General features: G+C 42.1%; 1 protein-coding gene across 2 annotated transcripts in view; it reads right to left on the bottom strand.

Moving 5' to 3' along the window:
- The window catches only part of GNS (glucosamine (N-acetyl)-6-sulfatase), a 48,368-nt gene that overhangs the window by 4,176 nt on the left and 20,098 nt on the right, over nucleotides 1-24,094 (bottom strand). For both annotated transcript variants that reach the window (XM_063693847.1, XM_004053502.4), the window contains 7 exons: nucleotides 22,920-23,002; nucleotides 21,696-21,814; nucleotides 19,321-19,424; nucleotides 11,314-11,415; nucleotides 5,359-5,466; nucleotides 3,950-4,060; nucleotides 2,376-2,536 (listed from right to left, as the gene is read on the bottom strand). In XM_063693847.1, the coding sequence (XP_063549917.1) occupies nucleotides 2,376-2,536; nucleotides 3,950-4,060; nucleotides 5,359-5,466; nucleotides 11,314-11,415; nucleotides 19,321-19,424; nucleotides 21,696-21,814; nucleotides 22,920-23,002 (788 nt within the window). The remainder of the gene's footprint in view (nucleotides 1-2,375; nucleotides 2,537-3,949; nucleotides 4,061-5,358; nucleotides 5,467-11,313; nucleotides 11,416-19,320; nucleotides 19,425-21,695; nucleotides 21,815-22,919; nucleotides 23,003-24,094) is intronic.

Here is a 24,094-nt window from a genome sequence, read left to right as displayed (position 1 = left end):
TTACAAATGTGAGCCACCGCGCCCAGCCAGGAATGAATCTTCTATCTGTGAAATCATGAAGAAGGAAAAACGAATTCTAGTTTTGCTGCCACACCTTAAACTGCAAAAGTTAGGGCCACAGTGCATGACAAAAGCTTAGTTAAGATGGAAAAGGCATAAAATTTGTGGGTAGAAGACGTGAACAGAAACATCTTCCGACTGATGGCAACTGGGCCTGGCACTATCCTTGGGGCTTCACGCATCCACTGTGGGTTCTGGAATAGATCCTCTGTGGATAAGGGGGGACTACTGCATTTTAGAACTGCAATTGACCAAGATTTTTTGTAAAGGGCCAGATAATAAATATTTTAGGGTATGGGAGCCATACAGTCTCTGTCCTAACCATTCTCCTTTGCTGCTGAAGCACACAAGCAGCCAAAACCAGGTAAAGGAATGTGTGAGGCTGTGTTCCAGCAGGTGGGGCTAGATTGGGCTCACAGGATCTGGTCTGATGACCCCATTTTGGAGGACTCAACAGGCCCAAATGTTTGATAGGAAAGGAATAATCAGGGCTAAGGAATTTAAAACAGAAAATCAGGTTAAGTTTAAGTAGTTCAGGCTAACAGGCCCAAATGTTTGATAGGAAAGGAATAATCAGGGCTAAGGAATTTAAAACAGAAAATCAGGTTAAGTTTAAGTAGTTCAGGCTAACATCAGCAAAGCCAGCATCTAGCACTTTAGTTATAAGCTTCTAAAATGTGAGGAAGACAATTTGTTGCAGTTAAAAACCAAACAAAACTTGCTTAGGAAATAATGTATTCACTTCCTTATAGGGTGACCCTTGGGCAAATCGCAACTGCAAGCTCAATTTCCTCATTTGAAATTTACCTGTTTGGGCTCTAAGGGCTGTGTGGAAATTCTATGAATTCTAACACTTAGAGCGAGATGTTCAGAAGAAACAGACAGCTGGCTCCATCTACCTTGCATTGGCCAACCAGATGCCAGCCTGGCAGGTCCATGTCCTAGCAGTGGCATGGTCAGGGACTGTTTGGCCACACATCACAATCCAAGAGGTCCAGTCCCTTGACCCTCCATTTAAGATTTAATCAGATGCTGGCTTTAAGTTCCCAGAGTCAGCCAGGGAGTACATGGTTAAAAAACATTAACTGCTATCGACATCTAACTTAATTTGGTTTAAAAGAACATTCTGAGCTAAGTAACTGTTGGAAATTGCAAAGTCAGCACATGTAAACTGGAAGTCTTGTGCTTTTATTTTAGGGACTGGACTTCCTATTTCAGGTAACTGGTACCAAGCTAGGATCTATTTCACTAACTTGGAGGAAAGACCAAAGGAAAGACCAATGGTCAAAATTCTTGACCATTCTTATTGTACTAATGGGATTATCCATATAAAAACAGTTATTTCATTTAAGCGATATAAAATAATAAATATTATCTTTTTATATTGTTACCTGGCTTTAGTTTACTGGTGTCCATGCCACTTTGGCACTATATACATTATTTAAAAGCAAACAATGAATAGTCTATCATCGAGTTTTTCTACTCATTCACATTCATTTGTCTCTAATTTGGACTAAAGATAAAATTTAATACAAAGACGGCTAAAAAATTAAGTGATAACTTTCCATCAACTTAGGACATCATTCTTCCCTCTCTTACAGTCTGAAGGTAGGAACTAAAATATTCCTTTCCCAGTGAAAGTTTGATTTTTAAACTTCATGATCTTCAAGCAAAAGATAAATGACAAGCTTCCTGCCACCAGCAGCTCAAATGCATGGTGTACTGACACCCAGTGTTACTGCTGAGAAGTTACTAAGAAGGACCGTGTGGGGAACAAATCTGACAGCAGGTGATAGCTAAACATCGTTTATACCTCCATATCGTGCAATATTTCAACATCTGAGTTTTCACCTTCTATTTTCATTGTGTGTTTAATATATTAAATTCACCAGCAAACATTCAAGTTTCTGTAGTAGGGGTTTCTGAGAAACGAAATGAAGGCATATACTCTTGCAAGCTCTAGGGAACAGGCGAACAGGGCAGCAGTGGGTCGCAGCTTACTTAAAGAAGCCCCAAGTGTCACCAATGCAAACAAGTGGTACCATGACAATAATCACAGCATGAAAATAACAAGAGCCCCATGTTTGGTGGGGAGCAGGGCTGTACCTCTGGCTAAAGTACCAACTGGCAGTGGAGAACAAAAGTTGCAAAAGCTTGATTTTCCCAGCACAACGGGCTGATGCAATTAGAACACAGTATTCCCTCTAAAGCAGAAGAATCATCATCTCACAGCAAAAAGGGCTCCCTTTGCCTTCAAGAACAGCATGTCTACTAGAAAAAACTTGGCCAAGTAAATGAAGAGAAAGGAAACTTACCCGGGGTCAAAAACCCCTGGAGTGCGACAGGTTGGCCCAGAACAAGACTGTAACATCATTAACCGATAGTTCATCTTTCCTAAAAGCTCTGGGTCTATGGTTTTAGCAATGTTAGTGATCTGGTCTGGGTCTGCAGTCAGATTATAGACTTCTACAAACACCTAGAGGACATGAAAGAATGGAGGAAAGAAAAGAGCAAAGGTTAGCTGTGAAGAAATACTCTTAACGTGACTTATTTCTAAAGGGGAAGGGAGGAGGTAGATTTAAAAAAAAAAAAATCAAGGCCCTGGAGACTCTCAATCTGTTTTCAAGATCCTCAAAGAGCTCACTGCTTCCTTGAGATGAGGGAGCATCTGTTCTGGGGGTTCAGTTGCTTCGGGTCTCTAGCCACATGCTAAAAAGGGGCCCCTGCACACCCTGTGCCTTCAGGCAGAGGCAAGAGAGGGTATGGGGAAGAAATGCATTATCTTCTGTAATTAGAACAGAAAGCAGGAGCCTCCAATGGCAAGGTCTCAGAAACAAGACTTGGCAATAAAGTTACTAAAGTGAGAGCGAACATTTAAAGGTGATTTTTGCCCTAGAACTGTGAAGTTCAAATGAGAATGATATGAAAGTACTCTTGCCTGTGTTATACAAATGTTAAGTTTTCCTATTTTAAAAAGTAATTGTGGATATATTGGGGAAGGACACAATACTAATTATTATTTCTAAAATAAGACAGGTCTAATGCAGTACTTTTCCCTCTATAATCTGTATGCTGTTCTCCAAACTGGAGTCAAATGTGAGGCTAGAAAGATGGTAGGTAATTCTGCCTATAATGGCTTCAGGCAGCTGCCCTCACTCACACAATCACTTATAAAGTAGTTATCAAACTGATAAACATTGTGGGGGAGCAGGGAACAGGAACTGAGTTTGAGGAAAGCTCTCTTGCTTGTTGTCCAAAGTGCTTATCAGCTGCAAATGGAGTGGAGAATGAGTCCATTTCTGAGAAACACAGATGGGCATCTGTTCCAGATGGTCAGATGAGGGTTGCCAGATGGGGCAGGTGAGCATATGCTGATAAACAGTAAGAAACCACAAGGGACTAGAGTCCATGGGATCCTTCAGATAATCCATACCAACCTGTGTTGGCCAAAAACCACCTTCTTCCATGGATGGACTCCTGGGCCTCTGACCCCCACTCTAATCTATTACAGCAGCATTGGATTATGCTGTGGTGGGAACAGGAGTTTCCGAATACACCAGGTGCTGGTAAGCTTTCTAGAAAATGCTCCACCCAATCTACCAGGGAAGCTAACAGACAAAGCATTTATCATTCTGAAAACATGAAATTGTGCATTTAAAGTGTATATTTGGGTGGTGGTGGGAGTGGAGAGAACTCAAGTCAGAAAGATTACAATTAGAGAAGTGAGACATGGCCTTACAACTGAAGGAAACCTAAAGTGAAGCACAGATAAGAAACACAACCTCTTCCCTAGGGAACAGCCTTGGAATTGCTCTTATGCCACCAAGTCCAGCCAACAAAGCACCAGCAAGAAAGGAGCGGGGGAAGTGCAGGCAGAAGTCCCTCTTACCTCCTGGTCATCAAACTCGCAATACTGCAAATTCCACAATGCTGACATTGTCCTCACACAGGCATAGGTATTGTTATAAGCATCTTCACATACACAGTCTGGGAAGCATTGCTGTAGGGATATTTCAAAAGTTAAATGAAGACAGTTCTTCCATAGTAACAAATACCTAGTTGCCTAGAAGGGCAATCGGCTTGGCTCATGCCGGACGTGCAATTTGACAGCAATTAGAAAACCTTCCATGGGGAAGCCAGTAACTCAAAAACAGATGTGAGGTTTTGTTCCTTTGGCTAACTTGATCAAGGTATATGGGTTGTTCCATTTGTAGACTGTTGCCATCCTTGTCTGCTAAACTCCTGACAATAATTACTTAAAATGGGCACCTGTAAAATGTATGGGTTGGCAAGGAGAAGAAATCAACTCAAATGACTCCTTTCTTTCTTTTTTTTGCGATGGAGTTTTGCTCTTGTCGTGCAGGCTGGAGTGCAGTCGTGCGATCTCAGCTCACTGCAACCTCCACCTCCTGGGTTCACACGATTATCCTTCCTCGCCTCCTGAGTAGCACAGGCATGCACCACCACGCCCGGCTAATTTTTGTATTTGTAGTAGAGATGGGGTTTCGGCATGTTGGCCAGGCTGGTCTCGAACTCCTGACTTCAGGTGATCCACCCGCCTTGGCCTCCCAAAATGCTAGGATTACAGGTGTGAGCCACAGTGCCCAGCCCAAATGACTCATTTCTAAGAGCTACTAGGAAATGTCACCCTAAGAAGTTGGAGGAGAAGGCTAAAATGAGTTTTGTGGAATCATGTGCAAGTAAGTTATTTATGAGTGTTCTTATCACCAGGTACGACTTAAATCTAATTTGTCTACCATATGATCTGTTATTGCACTTTTGGTTGGTTCATTATACTGTAACACTTTGGTGTTAGAAGAATCAATCAACTCCAAGTGGAAGCCTATTTTCCCTTCTCCAAAGTGAGGCCAACATGGCTGTTTCCCTCTTTGTGACCTGCCTGGCTGCCGCCAATGCGAGGCACTCATAATGGCATGGTTACAGGCAGGAACCACATCTCTCTACAGCATGCCTCAGTAACATTATCCCTAATTAAAAAAAAATGGTACTGTTATTGGGAGGGGTAGAAAAACAGGGAAGAGGAATTGATAAGAACACGGGTGGATACATGCACTTGCTACATAAATTGGAAGATTAACAGTGCACATTCTGATGACAGGTCAGCAGCATCATTTCCAAGATCACTGGATTTACCTTTGTCCATCTACTAACCACTCACAGTCAGTGACAAAGGAACAGGACTCAGATGAAAGGTTTCAATATTTGACACATGGCAACCAGCACCTTGCCATGTTGTCAGTGAGAAAGCTGTCTAAGTTGATTCAAGCTATTACTCACAGATACGCCAGGACTCAGGGAAGGGCATGTTGGGTCAGTGACGTTACGGCCTTCTCCTTGGTATTCCACCAGGACATCTGATCGCCAGGTCAAGTTACTGGCACCTCTCTAGAAAGAAGAGCAAGTGGAATTTCTGTAATGCACATAGACTATGATAAAGATCACAAAGTAATTGACTGCTAAAGGGGACTTGGGAGTCAAAAGTAATTGGACTGTTCATTCAGTAACTAAAGGGAATGACTAAAACAGGTACATATGAAAGCTACTGAGCAGTATGTTTGGTACTTAAGGGCCTTTACAAATGATGGTCAAATGCTTTGAAAATTTAATAGTTCCTTCCCAAGGCTACTTCTGTGAATCAGGTCAGGAATGGAACCTGACAAGGTAGCTAAGCAAGAATCAAAGTCACAGTGCAAGTTGCTGAAAGTCCAGACTAGAATAAATAATACTGTCATATGCTCTATGTAAGAACTGTTTTAAGCTCAGACTAAGGAATTTATAACCTAATAGACACAAGGACAATAAAGAAATATTCCACAGACTTGTGTGCTAAAGACTGTAACAGGTTCAAAGCACCTCTTGATGGTCAGAATGAAGGTATAGTACATTAACTCACTCACTCTTCAAAGTACATTCATGGTGTGGAAGGAAAGAAGTGGCAGCATTTGAAAGCAGCAAGTTTAAGACACAAATGGTGAAAGGAGAAAGAATCTAGGAACGGGAGCAAGTTTTAGATTCAAAGAGCATGAATATAGGTTGAACGCACACCACTTAGATGTGTGGCTTCCTGAAACCCAGCTTTCAGACAAGGAAGCAGTGCACAGTGAGGGTGGAGAGGCAGGCTGGTACCACACAGGAAAAGGCCCTGAACCTCATGCTGCCCAGGCTTGTCCTATAAAGAACAGCAGGTGATGGGAAACCATAGGAGGTTTTTGAGCAGGGAGGTAACACAATCAAGGCAGTGATTTAGAAAAGTCAGCTTAGTGGCAGAATCTAGAGACAGAAACTGCATTATTCATAACAGTCAAAAAGTGGAAAGACAGGAAGACCAGGTTAGAAGCTGCTCTTAAAATGGTCAAAGTCTGGTTGGGAGCTTGGTGAAATGCAGAATCTCAGGTCCTACTCTAGCTCTAATAAGCCAAAGCCTGCATTTAGTAAGAACTCTTGGTGATTTCCACGCATAGTAAAAATCTGAGCAGCACTGCTCTAAAAAAGTGGTTCTTAAAATGTGGTTCCCAGGACAAGCAGCATCACCTGGAAACTTGTCACAAATGCAAATTCTTAGTTCCTAACGTAGGTAGACAGCAACCTGGGTTTTCGCAAGTCCCACAGGCAATTCTGGGGAATGCCTGTTTGAGAATCACTGCTCTAAAGAATGCTAAATGTGGGTGAGTACAGTGGGGAATGGGTAACGGCTTGTGCAAGGCCTTGAATGCCGCAGTCACCTGAAAAGGGGGAGTTAGAGATAGGAATTATTTCCTAACTTGTTGTTCTACAATGAAACTTGAACAATCCTGTGCGGCTCAGGATCTCGGAAATCATGAGTCACTGGAGACTTAAAAAGCTCATGCTGGCTGGGCACGGTGGCTCACGCCTGTAATCCCAGTACTTCGTGAGGCCGAGGTGGGTGGATCACCTGAGGTCAGGAGTTCGAGACTAGCCCGGCCAACATGGTGAAACCCCGTCTCTACTAAAAAATACCAAAAAACTAGCTGGGCATGGTGGCACACACCTGTGGTCTCAGCTACTTGGGAGGCTGACGCAGGATAATTGCTTGAACCCGGACGGCAGAGGTTGTGGTGAGCCGAGATTGTACCACTGCACCCCAGCCTAGGTGACAGAGCGAGACTCTGTCTCGGAAAAAAAAACAAAAAAAAAAACAAACCTCATGATGCTGCCAAACCTGAGCCATGGAAGCCGGAAGGTGGAATTGAGTGAACTGTCAGAATTGAGTGAACTTCAAAATCCCACCCTTGAATGTCAAAGTGTCCAGAGGAGAAAAGAGCACCTGAGAAGTCTAGATCAGTGGTTCCTGAACTTTGCTGCATATTAAAATCACCAGGGAAACTTGAAAAATCCCAAGGGATTCTATCTCATGCCAATTAAATCAGAATCTCTAGAGGTGAGGCCCAGGCATTAGTATTTTAGTTTCTGAATGATTCTGATGTCTGACCAAGTTTGAGACTCGTGGTCTGTAGGAGTTGTTAAACTTTTTTTGTAAAAGGCCACAGAGTAAATACTTAGGCTCCTGGCTATACAATCTCTGTCACATCTACTCAGGTAGCAGGGAAGCAGCCATCAACAATACATAAATGAATGAGTGTGGCTGTATTCTGATATAACTTTATTTACAGAAACGGGGGTGCGCTAGATTTGGCCCACAGGTTGTAGTCTGCCAACTGCTAGTCCAGCAGAACTTTCTGGCTGAAACATTCTCGATCTTTGCTGTTCAATATGATGGCTACTGAGCACATGATGTGCAGCTAGTGCAACCGAAGAACTGAATTTCATTTTTAATTCAAATAGCCACACATGGCTAATTAACTGTTCTAATACATCAGTATTTCATCGGAATAGCCTCCAAAAACAAAACATGAACAAGGAAAATAACCACATCTTAAGTGGCACTTAGAGAACTGTGCAGAGAAATTATACACAACATAATGATTTTTACCCCTAGGGTGAATCAGTTTTTTTTCTAATTAGAAATAAACTTAATGCCGGGTGCAGTGGCTCATGCCTGTAATCCCAGCACTTTGGGAGGCCAAGGCGGGGGGATCATGAGGTCGGGAGATCGAGACCATCCTGGCGAACACGGTGAAAGCCCGACTCTACTAAAAATACAAAAAATTAGCCGGGCCTGGTGGCAGGTGCCTGTAGTCCCAGCTACTCGGGAGGCTGAGCCAGAAGAATGGCATGAACCAGGGAGGCGGAGCTTGCAGTGAGCTGAGATCGTGCCACTGCACTCTAACCTGGGCGACAGAGCTAGACTCTGTCTCAAAAAAAAAAAAAAAAAAAAGAAATAAACTTAATAAGGTACAAAGTATAAGACTTGTATGAAAAGTTAAAAGACGTAAAATTTCCTCTAACTGATCTATAGGTTAAATGCAATTCCAACCAAAAGCCAACATTTTTCAGATAATCTGAAAAGCTGATTCTAAAGTTTATGTATGTGGAAGACAGGGGCTAGGATCCCCATGAGGACAATAAGCCTATTGCAATAAGGTATGCCTATGCAAATTAAGATTTAGTTACACAGCTTTATAAGACAAAATCATATTGGCACAGGGATGGACAGATTCGTGGAGCAAAAAAAGACAACTGAGTATCTATAGAGAAAAAAAAAAAAAGAAACTGAATCCCTGACTCCTATCTTACAAGAAAATAAATTTTAGATACATCAAGGACTTGGATGTAAGAGGCAGAGCTATAAAACTTTTAGGAGAAAATATAGGAGAATAGCTTTCTGGCTTCAAAGTTTAGAAGCATCTTTATAAATACACAAATGACACTAAACATTAAAAGAAACAATATATACATTCAATTCTTGGAGTGCAGTGGTGTGATCTCTGCTCACTACAACCTCCACCTGCTTGGCTCAAGCGATCCTGCTACCTCAGCCTTCCAAGTAGTTGGGACTACAGATGCACACCATCATGCCTGGCTAATTTTCTGTATTTTTTGTAGAGACTGGGTCTTGCCATGTTGCCCAGGCTGGTCTTGAACTCCTGGACTCAAGAGATCAGCCTGCCTTAGCCTCCCAAATTGCTGGGATTACAGGTGTGAGCCACTGCACCTGGCTCCCATATCTTAATACATGGAAAAGACAAGTCATAATAAGGAGACTATGATACGCAAAAATGCAGAGGCATTTCTCAAAGGAAGAAACACAAAAAGGCATAAATGAAAAGTGATTCCCTGATCAATAACACAATAAAAAAAAAACTGGGCAAAGGATCCGAATATGAACACATCTCCAAAGAAGCTATACAAATGGCTGACAAACACATGATGAAATGCTAACCACCAACAGTCAGCAGGGAAATACAAATCAAAACCACAATAAGGTACTACTTCACACCTACTACAATATAATAATCACAAAGACAGATAATAGCAAGTATTGGCTCACACCCGTAATCTCAGCACTTTGGGAGGCTGAGGGGGGAGGATTTTTTTTTTTTCTTAAAATCTTGGAAAACAAGCGAGGTTCTCTTGAGCCCAGGAGTTCGAGATCAGCCTGAGCAATGTAGGGAGACCTCATTTCTACTATAAAAAAAAAAAAAAATTAGCCAGACGTGGTAGCCGGCAACTGCAGTCCTAGCTACTGGGGAGGCTGAGGTGGGAGGATCCTCTGAGCGTAGGAGACTGAGGCTGCAGTGAGCTGTGATTGGCAACACTGCACTCCAGCCTGGGTGACAGCGCAAGACCCCATCTCGAAAACAAACAAAACCATTACAACTGCATTATTCATAATAGCCAAAAAGTGGAAACAGCCCAAATATCTGATGAATGGATAAATAAAATGTGATATATTCACACACAGAATGTTATTCGGAAGTAAAACAGAACGAGGTACTAACACATGTTACAATGATATGATCCTTGAAAACACTATGCTCAGTGAAAAAACCAGTTACAAGAGGCCACATATTATGTAATTTCATTTATATGAAAAGTTCAGAACAAACAAATCTATACAGACGTAAAGAAGATTCGTGGTGGGAATGGGAGCAACAGATCTAATCAATTCCCTGCACCACAATTTAATCAATTCTCTACTAGATATTTGGATTTTCAGTTTTCTCCTATTAGAGTGACTAATGTGCCTGGGAGTTTAGGGTGATGAAAATGCTCTTAGATTATGATGATGGTTGTACCACTCTGAATACACCAACAACTATTGAATTGGACACTTTAAAAAAAATGATTTATTTATTTTGAGATGGAGTTTCACTTGTTGCCCAGGCTGGAGTGCAATGGTGCAATTTCAGCTCACTGCAACCTCCACCTCCCAGGTTCAAGTGATTCTTCTGCCTCAGCCTCCAGAGTAGCTGGGATTACAGGTGCCCGCCACCATGCCCAGCTTGTTTTTTGTATTTTTAGTAGAGACAGGGGTGCACCATGTTGGCCAGGATGGTCTCGAACTCCTGACTTCAGGTGATCCACCCACCTTTGGCCTCCCAAAGTGCTGGGATTACAGGCGTAAGCCACCGCGCCCGGCCAACACTTTAAATGAGTGAATTGTATGGTATGGGAATTAAGCTGTTAAAAAATAATTCACCTCATTATTAAACAAACAGATGCACAGTAAGACCAAATGCCACTTTTCACTCACCAGACAGGCAAAAGTTAACTTGTCTGACTGTTTTTGACATGTGTACTCTGAAGTGATATGTCTTGTTAAACTAAACTCTTGGTAAGTTATACTGATTACACTTGTATGAAAAGTATATGAAGTAGTTTCCAAATTCTCAGACTTCTGAAATCTTGGGTATTTTAAAAATCTTTGTCAGTTCACAGAGAGAGGTCTCCTTCAGTTAAAGCATTTCTGTGATTAGCACTGAAGTAATCTTTTTGCGTTTGTTTTAGCCATTTTTAATTCTTCTGCAAGTTGATTAGCCACTTTTTTTGCCCATTTTCCCACTGGGATATTAATCTTTGCTAAGAACTCATGTATTTGGACTAATGACTCTTTTTTATGTATGTTGCAAGTGTGTTCCCAACCTCTCTTTATTTATGGTGGGTGTTCTTAGAGGAGAGCAAAAGAGGGGAGGAAACAACTCTCGATTTCACATGTGGTCTAATTTTTTATTTTAGAACACTCCTTCCCATCACAAGATTTTCTGCCCCCAAATTTAATAGTATTATTTAATATTTAAATGCTTAAGTCTTTACACAACCCAGAATTTATTGCGGTCTTGGCTCAGGCCTGATTGAGGGCACTATACTTACCAAAATGGGCAATAAGGACATCCCATCCATCTGTGTCTTATTTAGGTCGTAGCCAGCAATGTCCAAAATAGTAGGACCCAAGTCAATGTTGGCAACCAGCATCTATGAGAATGAGGGAAAAACAATCTAGAACACAGCTGGTCTCATTTTCCTTTTCTACCTATACTAAAGTTCTCTTCCCCCCACCCCGCCCATGAGACAACAGCACTATTACCTTTTATACAGCCCATGCTTTGGTCTGTTTCATAGATTAAAATATAACTATAATAACTTCAAACAAAATATAAAGGCTTATAAGGCTTGTATAATAGTATATCCCCCTGGGAAGTTACATATTTATTCTACCCATTCTGTTATTGATCAAAATGTTTTTTGAAAACTCCTTTGGGACTGCTTTGAGTTTGTTGCGAATCATGAGAAAAATGTTGGTCTAATTATTTTATACAAAGTGTCTTACAACTTGATTATTCAGATTAACTAAATTTGATTTCAAATGAACTCCAGACATTTTGGAAGGCCTCAGAAAAGGAATGCTTGCCATCAGTGAGAATTATTAGCTCTTTTTATAGCTTCTCAAAGGGACAACACTGCCAAAATATGTTTGCAACAGGCTGTGAAGGCTGCAGAAAATTTATTCCAAAAATGTAGCAATAAAAGTTTTTTTAAGAGCAAAAGACTTAGATGTTTTTAAACATTCTAGAAACTAAAGGCATTGTCCTGTATTTATACTTTGACTTATTTCCTTGGTTATTAGACTATTTTCCTTCTGTAAGACAATGCCTCTACAGGGCCTAATCCAGAGTAGCCTAATGGAAATATAAAGGGGACCCCATATGTAATTAACAATTGTCCAATAACCACATTAATAAAAACAGGTAAAATTGTATATATTTTAACCTCCTATAAAATATCTGAATATTAATATTTCAACATGTAAACAATATTTTTTAAAAAATCAATGAGATTTAACTTTTTGTGAACCAAGTCTTTGAAATCTGGTATTTCACAATAATAATACATCTCCATTTGGACTATCCACATTTCAAGTGCTCGACAGCCACAAGTGGATAATGCAGGCCTAGAAAGAATGTAAGCACAGAAGTCACTTGGTCACAGGCTAGAAAAATCTTCAAGCACTGAAACAATCCATTGAGCGAAACAAAGAGGAAGTGAGAAAAACTGGGAACTAAAGTTTACTGTGCCAGGCATTTGACATTTATTCTCATTTATTCCTCATCACAGTCCTTGGACACAGTGTTTATAGGTGAAGAAATGAAACACAAGTCACTGAAGCAAAGTTGTCAGCTTATAACTGGAAAAGCCATTACTTACTGACAGGAAGTAACGGTCTTCAAAACTGTTGAGAACACTTAGATCATCTTAGGAGAGGCCAAACAGGGAGATAAAACAAAAACACCCCAGCCCTGCCACTTTTAATTTAAAAACAAAACCAAAAGTACAGATATGAAAGGCAAAAAAAAAAAAAAAAAAAAAGCTTCAGAATATTATCAGGGGCCAGGTTTCCTGATGGCCAGGACAGCTCTTAGAGGGCAGAATGATAAATATCCTGGCCCTGAATCAATTAGTCTAACTCTGCAGCTGTCAGGTATTACCGCCCAGAGGCAGGCACTTCAGGAGAAAGGCAATCCATATGTTACTCAGTGGGGGAAAAACCTCACACACAAAAAACCATGTCTCCAGGGATGATACAAGACCCACTGTTACAGATAATTTTCCTGGTTCGAAGACCCCCAGGCAAACTGAGCAGCTTGGAAAATAGTCATCAAGTGTGAGTGTCAATATGGAAGAGGTCACAGCAGGAAAGGAGGGTCAGAGAGAGATACCATCTCCAGAATGAGATCAAGACAACAAGCCATCTACAGACCCTGAAGTGTGACTAACAGATCTTCAGTGATATCTGTAACATGAATCAGGTGAAGCCAGTTCCTCAGATACTACTATGATGTCCAAGGCAGTTTTAAAAGAAAAGAGGAAACATAAAAAAACCCAGAGATATAAAATGATGACTGTCATCTCACCAAAAATTGCAAGAGCCACCACCTGTATAATGGGAGGCTTGTTCCTTTTTTGGTGAGGTGGGGGGAAACTCTTTTTTGTTTTGTTGTTTTTTGAGACAGGGTCTCATTTTGTCACCTGAGCTGGAGTGCAGTGGCACAATCACAGCTCACTGTGGCCTTCACCTCCCAGACTCAACTGATCCTCCTGCCTCAGCATCCAGAGCAACTGGGACTACAGGTACACACCATGATGCCCAGCTAAATTTTGTATTTTTTTATTTTTAGTAGCGATGCCATGTTGCCTGGGCTGGTCTCAAACTTCTGAATTCAAGTGATCTGCCTGCCCTGGCCTCCCAAAGTGCTGGGATTACAGGCGTGAGCCACTGCACCCAGCCGAGGCTCTTTCTAATGGCATTTTGCTCTCTGGAGATAAAGGGGTAAGTTCGTTCCAGTATAAATCCAAAGTCACTAAGATTCAGCACAAGTACCGTAAGCACAAGTCATTCCAGGACTCTTTTTCCCTAGAAATCTATAATGATCACACTCCCCTAAATATAATGGATAAAATGTCTCCTCTTCTAGAATTTTATTTGAACAAGCAGACAGTCTCAAAATTAGCATACTATATCAGGAGATGGGAGACTTCTAGCAAATACCAAGTATGAATGAAGAGTTAAAAAGAATTATACCTAACTCTGGTTTTTATATAACCAAGAATTTGGATGGATTCACCCATCAATGTGATGACTTTGAGAAACACTAGTTTCACAGTATTGCTTTTGTCTAGTATAAACTTAAAAATTCATTTAAGGGCTGGGCACAGTGGCTCTCGCTGGTAATCCCAGCACTTTGGGAGGCCAAGGCAGGAGGATCACTTGAGCTCAGGAGGGCAAGGCTGCAGTGAGCCATGTTTGAGCCACCACATTCCAACCTGGGTGAGAGAGCGCCTATCTCAAACAAACAAAAAAATCATTTACGGATTGGAACAGAAAAAGCTTTGACAAGACCAAAAATATATCTATTTTTTGAGACAGATTTTTTGCTCTGTGATCTCAGCTCACGCAATCTCCACCTCCTGGGTTCAAGCAATACTCTTGCTTCAGCCTCCCAAGTAGTTGGGATTACAGGCACCTGCCACCACACCTGGCTAATTTTTTTTTTTTTTTTTTTTTGAGTCGGTGTCTCACTCTGTCACCCAGGCTGGAGTACAGTAGCACGATCTCAGCTCACTGCAAGCTCTGCCTCCCAGTTTGATGCCATTCTCCTGCCTCAGCCTCCCAAGTAGCTGGGACTACAGGTGCCTGCCACCACGCCCAGCTACTTTTTTTGTATTTTCAATAGAGATGGGGTTTCACCGTTTTAGCCAGGATGGCCTCGATCTCCTGACCTCGTGATCCGCCTGACTCGGCCTCCCAAAGTGCTGGGATTACAGGTGTGAGCCACCGTGCCCGGCCTCTTTTTTTTGAGACGGAGTCTCGCTCTGTTGCCCAGGCTGGAGTGCAGTGGTGCGATCTCGGCTCGCTGCAAGCTCCGCCTCCTGGGTTCACACCATTCTCCTGCCTCAGCCTCCCGAGTAACTGGGACTATAGGCGCCTGCCTATAGGCTAATTTTTTGTATTTTTTAGTAGAGACGGGGTTTCACTGTGCTAGCCAGGATGGTCTTGATCTCCTGACCTCCTGATCTGCCTGCCTCGGCCTCCCGAAGTGCTGGCATTACAGGCGTGAGCCACCGCGCCTGGCCTAATTTTTGTATTTTTAGTAGAGACAAGGTTTCACCATGTTGGCCAGGCTGGTTTTGAATTCTTGACCTCAGGTGATCCACACCTGCCTTGGCCTCCCAAAGTGCTAGGATTACAGGCGTGAGCCACCATGCCCAGACAAAAAAATAAATTATTTGATAAATCACACTTTCTCAGGTTGAGAATGTTCTTAGGATTTAAGTATATAAATATCCTAATCAAATGAAAGTCCTTAGAAAACCCTGGGGTAGACTGGCTGTGGTGACTCATGCCTGTAATGAGGGGAGGAGGGCTGATTGCTTGAGCCCAGGTGTTCCAGACCAGCCTGGGCAACATAATGAAACCCCGTCTCTACAAAAACAAACAAACAAACAAAAAACAAAAAACAAAAATTAGCTGGGCATGGTGGTGTGCGCCTATAGTCCCAGCTACTCAGGAGGCTGAGGTAGGAGAATCACCTGAGCCTGGGAGGTGGAGGATGCAGTGAGCCAAGATTGTGCCACCACACTCCAGCCTAAGTTACAGAGCAAGACCCTGTCTCAAAAAAAAAAAAAAAAAAAAAAAAAAAAAAAAAATTCCTGGGGCTTAAATCAAAGGGTATCATGCATTGAACCTGCTTATTCTTGCTCTGAAAGAATGACACTTGCATAATTACTGAAAAGAACAAGATGGCAACGGGCTCTCAGAACACATCAGGTTTCCAGACACCCAAACCCTGATGTTGAATTTCTGTAGAGTTATCAAAGAAAAGGCTCCAAACATACCAGAAAGCACCCCAAATCCATTTAGTGAAAAGCACTGTAACCACATGAGAAAGTGCAGAATCCCCTATCTTGGTTGCTTCAGCTGGACTTGCCCCTCAGTTCCAGCTTTCCTGACAAGGAAGAAGCTGGGGCATCACCTGGTTCCACCTGATAATGGAGGCTTAACATCCTCTTACTTTTACAAAACTAGGGGAACCAAGGCTGATTTTGTCCAAAGCCAACAGGTCGTCTTCCTGACTCCCAGTTCAGTTCTATTTCCCTGGGACGGTGCTGTGTCATTCTAGTTTTCCTACTAATCTTTTCCTTTTTAGAATTCCTTTTGCAGAACTTCTACCACCAAATCTAAAGCTGAACTAGTCAGAGGAGAAAACGTCAATAGCCAATCTTTGACATCTACACATATGACCTTGTCCCATTTCTCCCACACAGCTAAGTCCACCAGTCAGTTAAATGTGCACTGATCTGGCTGTCAAGGCTGCTGACAGCTCAGCTCATTATGCCCAACTCACAAGCCTGTGCCACTCACACAGAACAGCTGGCACTGAGACAACTATGCTGCCAACACATGATGCATCACCCATCGTCTCTGACATTCTTTGTGCCAGGGGAAAGCTGGGGCATTTCATGCTTCTCAAATTACACCTGTCAATGCAGCAATGTAAATTCTGAGAATGCACAGACTTAATTTTCAGTCCCTGATCTGCCACTTACTTTGCGACCTTGGCAAAATCCATTCAACCAATGTGGATGTTCCCCAGTGTATGTTAGGGGCTGGATATTTTAAGTTTAGATAGTTCCTCTTTTCTAGGACATCCTAGACTGAAAAAGACAAACGTAATAGGGTGTGACAAGTGTGAGGCCAGCTGGGAACATACAGGAAGGGGCATCTACCCCATGTGGGAGCAGGATTATGAAATGACTTCCCAGAGGGAGCGGTAAACCAAAGCCCTAAAGGACAATTAACTTGACTAGCTGAGGAAGGCGCGAGATGGGCATTCCAGAAGGAAGGAGTAGTCACTTGCACAAAAGCCAGGAGGTGACAGAGAAGGTCCGCTTAGGAAGTACAAGGAGTTCAGTACAACTGCTACCTTCTGTCTCTTGAACAAGCCTAGCTTATCGCTACATCTGGGCCTTCGCATTTACCGTCCTGCTCAGGACACTCTTCCCACAGATCTCTGCACAGCTAAATCCTTTTCAACATCCACATCTGCTCAAATGCCAAATGCCTAAGAGGCTTTCACTGACCACTGTAGCTTAAATATCTGGTGCTCCCTGACACAAGGATTTAAGAACTGATCTTGTGACCAGGCATGGTGGCTCGCGCCTGTAATCCCAGCACTTTGGGAGGCCGAGGCAGGCAGATCATGAGGTCAGGAGATCTAGACCATCCTGGCTAACACGGTGAAACCCCATCTCTACTAAAACAAAAACAAAAACAAAAAATTAGCTGGGCATGGTGGCAGGTACCTATAGACCTAGCTACTAGGGAGGCTGGGCAGGACAATAGCGTGAACCCAGGAGGCGGAGCTTGCAGTGAGCTGAGATTGCACCACTGCACTCCAGCCTGGGTGACAAAGCGAGACTCCATCTCAAAAAAAACTAAAAAACAAAACAAAACTCATCTTGTTTGATTGCTCCTTGCCGTATGCAAGGCTCCTTGGTGTACCATGCTGGCAAAGAAGATAAAAAATACTTGTTGACTGAACTATAATGTAATGGTTAAGTATACAGACTTGGGAGCCAGAGTGCCCCAGTTCAAATGCAGGGCTCTGCTACTTTTTGGCTATGTGATCTTCAGCAAACAACTTCTCTGCTTCAGTTTTCCTCATCTGCAAAATAGGGATAACAGTACCTCTATCTCATCACCTGTGAGGATTGAATGAGTTAAATCAGGTAATAAACTTAGAATAGCACCTGTCCCATACTAAACACTCAATAAATGTTAGCTATATTACTGAAATGGCTTCTCAGGAACCAGACTTCATTTAGATTGCTTAGAGAAGGTGAAGTTTCTGATTTTTAACATTTAGATGGCAATGTTAACTTAAAGAAAAAAAGGAACAGTTTTTTCCACAGGCAGCTGGCCGACACATTTCACTATGATCTCATTCAGCCTCCTTCCCATGTGGGCTGAGGTAGCCCTGCTCCTAAAAACAGAACATGGCTGCTGACATGGTCTCCTCAATCAGTTCCAAACACCAACCTCAAGAAAACACTTTTAAGATTTAATGGTCTTCTAAACTTGCTTATCTCCTTTGAAAGAGGAAGCCTGTTTAGAAGGCACTGAAATTTGTAGGGAAAAGTGACTAGCTTTAGGAATGTGGGTCTTCAGAGAAAAACACAAAACGTAATTATGAAGGCCATTTTACCCTTCCAAGAGAATTTTAACAGAATTCCATCAAGAGTGTTTTAAAAGGAAATAAGTGAAAAATAGACATTTAAACAAGTAAACATCAAACTCCAAAATTAAACTAAAGTACCCAATATACCCAGAAAGTCTGGCCCATTTAAAAACCCACTTTGCAATTTTAGCTTAAAGTGTGTATTTGTTCATCTTCCTTGGTCTCACAGAACTGGGACTGAAACTGAAATTGTGATATCAGGAAGGAGAGAAGACATAGCTGGTGGAGCCTGTCAATTCTTTTCTCCTGAGTGTTGGAGGACAGTATTTTGGATGAAGGTCCTCATGACCGCTAGGAACAAAGTGCCTCAGCGTTAGGTACCACGTTTAGAAAAAGACACTGAAACCAAATGGGAAAGACAACAGAACAATGTGGCATATTATGGCAGTTCTAGGAGAGAGAACCAGGAAAGCAACAAAGCATTCATAAGGAAGAGCCCAGCACAGGGAAAGACTAATTCCTAGAAGACATGTTTTTGATAGCCTTATACTCAAAGCAAGGTCAGGCCAGCAGCAAACATCACCCAGGAGCTGATGAGAAATGGAGAAGCAGAATCTGCATTTTAACCAGCTCCCAGGGGATTCACACACAGAAAAGCCTGAGGGGCTCTGCTCTACAAGGCAGTGGGCCCCAAACCAGGCTGCCTCTCAGAATCACCTGCAAACTTCAAAAGGAAAAAAGGCAGATGCTGGGTCCCTATTCCAGACCAAGTGAGTCAATCACACTCTTTCTGGATATTGCCCAAGCATGTACCATTTTTCTTCTTCAGTTTCGAAGGGCAATTTTGATGCATATCCTCTGTTGAGAGTCACTGCTCCAGAACAAAGTAAAGATCTAGTCTCAAAAGACAAAGAAAAGCTATGCATTCTAATGAGACATGTATATGTGGGGTGAAAATACAGATACAGAGAGCAGTGGGAAGTTAAGGAAAAAAAAAAAGCAATCATTGTTTCCACTTAAAAACTCTTCTGCCGCTCAGCCCTAGTGGGAAGAGGAACCTAACCAATCTTATCTCAGGAGGAAACACCTTATTTTCTCAGGCAAGTGCCTACCTGTCCACAGCACCAGCTTGTCAGGCACCTACCTTGCTTGTCTGATTTGGTTTGATCCCAGGTCCTCGAACCAACAGTGGAACTTTGATATCAAACTCATACAGCTGTCTCTTGTCTATTGGCAAGGAAAACTGTCCTGAAAACAAAACACACAATGTAAAGATGGAGCCAAGACAGGAGCCTTGCTCATGTTATGTTTCACTCATTTAATCCACAGCCAAAACTAAAACAACTTTGTTCTACTGATTCTGGTGTTTTAATAGAAAGCTGAAATTTGCCTGGGTCTCTTGTTACTACAAGGCAGGAAAACAACAAATTCATCTTCTCTAAACAAATGACTAGAAGGGACTCCCTGGCTTATGATAGAACAAAATAAGCAAAAATAATGACAGGAAAGTATTGAAACACAAATACATAAAAAATTATGCATGCTACTCAGCCTCATCACAACTGAATGAAGTTTACTCCAAAAACTGTCAAATGAACAAAAACACCTATCCTGTGTTTCCTGAATAAACTGCATCTCAAAATAACCAAATAATTGATAAGGGGAAGTTCTTCTCTGAGGAACTTCAGCTAATAAATACAAAAGAAAGGACAGGATTATGAAATCAATATTTTGCAGTTTCTGAGGGAATAATGAATTTAGGCAGCAATCATCAACGGAACAACAGAAAAGCTCATAGGAAGAGCTAAGGCTGAAACCACCTGACTCATCAATCAACACCAGCACCCCAAAGACAGTGCAGTCAGATGCCACGGGCCTCATGACATGATGCAACAGGAAGTACACAGCAGCAGGTGAGGATGCACTGTCACCTGAAAATGCAAACTTCTATCAAGTCCCTAATCTAACTACCAATCTATAGGAAATGCTAACTGGAGATGAACAAGTTAAGGCACTATAAGACAGCAGTTAGCCAAATTCAGAATGTGAGACATTCTGATGGACAAAGACCCACTTCTCCCTGTAAATTCGTGGCAAATGACAGAGTTAGGAGATACAAGAACTAAAGGTAGTATGTGGACTTTGCCTGCATCTTTTTTTTTTTTTTTTGAGATGGAGTCTCGCTCTGTCACCCACACTGGAGTGCAGTGGCACGATCTTGGCTTACTGCAACCTCTGCCTCCTGGGTTCAAGAGATTCTCCGGCCTCAGCCTCCCGAGTAGCTGAGACTACAGGCATGTGCCACCACACCTGGCTAATTTTTGTATTTTTAGTAGAGAAAGAGTTTTGCCATGTTGGCCAGGCTGATCTGGAACTCCTGGCCTCAGGTGATCCACCTGCCTTGGCCTCCCAAAGTGCTGGGATTATAGGTGTGAGCCACTGAGGCTGGTGGTCTGCATCTTGATACATAATAACCAGAGTCAGATGCATAATCCGGTGTTGAATCCTGGAGTCATGTGTATGGGAGTTGCTTCAAAACCTTCTAGTAACAAAAGAAAAACACAGGGAGAGTAGGAAGAATTCAAAAGACTGGCCTCATGCAGCTGAAAATCTAAGCTGGATAATGGAGGTTATTTTACTATTCTCTACTTTGAGTGTTTAAAAATATTCACAGGCCAGGCGTGTGGCTCACGTCTGTACTCCTAGCACTTAGGGAGGCTGAGGTAGGCAGATTACCTTAGGTCAGGAGTTCAAGACCAGTCTGGCCAACATGGCAAAAACCCATCTCTACTAAAAATACAAAAATTGGCCAGGCGTGGTGGCATGTGCCTGTAGTCCCAGCTACTCGAGAGGTTGAGGCAGGAGAATCGCTTGAATCTGGGAGGCAGAGATTGCTGTGAGCCGAGATCACGCTACTGTACTCCAGCCTGGGTGACAGAGCGAGATTCTGTCCCCCCACCAGCCCCCCCAAAAAATCACAATAATGCATTAAATGTCTAAGCGATCTCCTCCTATGCAAGCAAGTCTCAAGTGAACCCCGTTCAAGTGGACATTTATATATGTGGAAAGAAGAAAACATTTGCTTTTAACAACAGAAGGTCCAAGTAGAAAGCACGAAAGTCAAGGACACAGAGCTGACTCATCCTGCAGCTTTTGAAAAAAACAACACCCAAAAAACAAATTCCATGAATGGCAAGAAAGTTTTCCCAAGACAACCTCCTTTTGGTCTTCCTATCTCAAATGCCTTCCATACGGCCTGCCTCCAACCCATCAAGCTCATGCTCTGCTCCCACTCCTAGAACACCATGTCATCTTGCATGTGAAACAGCAAACAATGAAACCTGGTTTCTCCACGTGGGAATGATGTGGTGCTCCAACTGGAGGGGTCCTGAGGGCAAGATCCTCCCTCTGGCATGTCCGCAGTTATAAAAAGACTAGAACTCCCTCCCAGGGCTCATTGGGTGAAAAAGGAAAGACATATTCTCAAAGATCACAGCAGTACCTAATCCTGCCTCTGACCTGTGTGATAGCCATTGTCTGAGGTATAGAAGATGTAAGTGTTGTTGAGCTCCCCAGTGAACTCCAGTCTCTTGACCAGTTTCTCCACAAGGTCATCAACTGAGAGGAGAGTTTGCCACCTGGATGTGAACAGAAGGTAGAAATGGGACTTCAGGGGCAATGGCTGAGGTATCACTATCTTGCCAAAAAAAAAAAACCAAAAACAAAAACAAAGACAATCCCGTTTAAAATAAAAAATCCAAAACAACCCCCGTTTAAAAAAAAAAAAAATCCAAAACACTCTCCCCCAAAACTCAAATCCCCAATCTCCATTCCCTAGACCTTCCCATTGTAAAAAACAGATTAGAAAATTCCAGAACATAATTAATTCATTCCAAAGTTAATTGTTTCCAAAGAAATAAACTCATTTTTAAATAACCAGTTAGCTTTACTTTTTATTGGCAACAGTGATGAGAGTAGAGACAATCGGAAGGAAGAGTTGTCCATTCTCAGTACTGTGTATTACAGATTAATTCAGATAGGACTGTGTTACAAAAAAGCTTAAGATGTTTGAACTAGGAGCTGGCAAGCTATGACTCATGGGCCAAAGCTTGCCCACTGTCTGTTTTTATGAAGTTTTACTGGACCACAACCATGCTCATTCATTTACATGTTACCCAGGGCTGCTTTTGTGCTACAACAGCAGAGCTGAGTAGTTGTGACAGAATGTATGACCTGCAAGCCTATTAATATTTACTATCTGCCCCTTTACAGAAAAAGTTTGCTTATCCCTGGTCTACACTAAACACTTCCTAAAAGAAAGTAATCGATTTTTAAAAATTGACTTAAGAGAATTTCTTGAAAATTCCAAATGGCAAAGGCAGATATTTTGATCTTGTCTAAGCTTTTGGGTCATTTGTCACATATGACAATGGGCTCTCTCAACCAAGTCACCTTTTCTTTAAAGCAGGAGAAAAAATTCCACCACATGGTTCAAGTTTGCAAGACTTTTGCCAAGTCCTAAAAATGGGCAGTCTAATTAGTACTGGGGTCCAAATGCCACCTCATTCATTTGAGTGTAAAGGAATCTCTCTGCTTCTGGTGCCCCATCGAAGCCTCTCTCCCACTGACTTGCTTCCCTCTGTTTTTGTTTCAGAGACAACAATGTGGTGTGGTCTCCTCTTCATGAGCTGATTTGTAGGGTCCTTAAAACCACTCAGATTGTTATGTAGCAGCAGCTCTTACCTTTTCCTAAATGCATTATCTAAAAACTGTATTGAAGAATTAGTCATTGGAGTCTTGGCTTGCCTAATTAACCAGTGCTTGTTCTAAAATTTAGAAGAAAAAAAATGTTAACACCAAGTCACCACAGTCAAACAAACTACTGGATTACTAGAGTAGATAATAAATAGAACCGTTTCACTCATACTTCAGCAAGAAGGAACTAACTGGAACTTGTTTAAGCAATTTCAGACCTTCTCTCCCTTCCTGTGTTCCTAAAATAGAAATTTCTGTAGATTAACTCAATCTCTCATTCTTCAGCTTCCCAGCACCTCCCAAACCATAAAAGGTCTTGGCTTCTCTGTTGGCAGTATTAAGAGATTTTAGAGGATGTCACTGGGAAACTACTAGCTAAAACGAGATTACATTTACAACTCTGATCTTATGCCTTTGGTCTACTACAATTACAAAATGGGCAAATAACTTTACCTTCCTCTAAGTTGCTTTTTTTGAGACAGAGGCGGAGGTTGCATTGAGCCAAGATCGCACTACTACACTCCAGCCCAAGCCCAAGCTGGAGTACAGTGGCACGATCTCGGCTCACTGCAACCTGTGCCTCCCGGATTCATGCGATTTTCATGCCTCAGCCACCTGAGTAGCTGGGATTACAGGTGTGCCCCAACATGCCTGTCTAATTTTTGTATTTTCAGTAGAGATGGGGTTTCGTCATGTTCGCCAGGCTGGTCTTGAACTCCTGGCCTCAAGTGATTCTCTTGCCTTAGCCTCCCAAAGTGCTGGGATTACAAGCATAAGCCACCATACCTGGTCTACCTTCCTCTAAGTTTTGCCTAGCCAAGATATCGGTCACCCTAGATCCCAAGGAAAAATCTTATTACAGCAATTTCCTAAAACTTAAAGTCCAAATCTGGAGGGCCCTCCCATTTAAACAAAGACATCCCTATATACTATTCTCTTTTCTCTATTCGTAAAACCCTAAGCCACCAGATCTCAAACTATGCTCCTCTAAGTGTTATTAAGTTTGAGAAATGCTGTATAGCATATTCTCCTGCTAGAAATTCACATTCGATCATGAATAACTCTGAGAAGTCCTGTAGCAGAGTGACTTATTTAACTCAAACTTTCCAAACTTACTTGACCATGGGAACTTTTTATTAACTTCTTTTGGAACACAGATTGAG

Source organism: Gorilla gorilla, chromosome 10 (genome assembly GCF_029281585.2).
Source record: "Gorilla gorilla gorilla isolate KB3781 chromosome 10, NHGRI_mGorGor1-v2.1_pri, whole genome shotgun sequence".
Lineage (NCBI taxonomy): Eukaryota > Metazoa > Chordata > Mammalia > Primates > Hominidae > Gorilla > Gorilla gorilla.
This window is presented reverse-complemented; position numbering and strand designations above follow the sequence as displayed.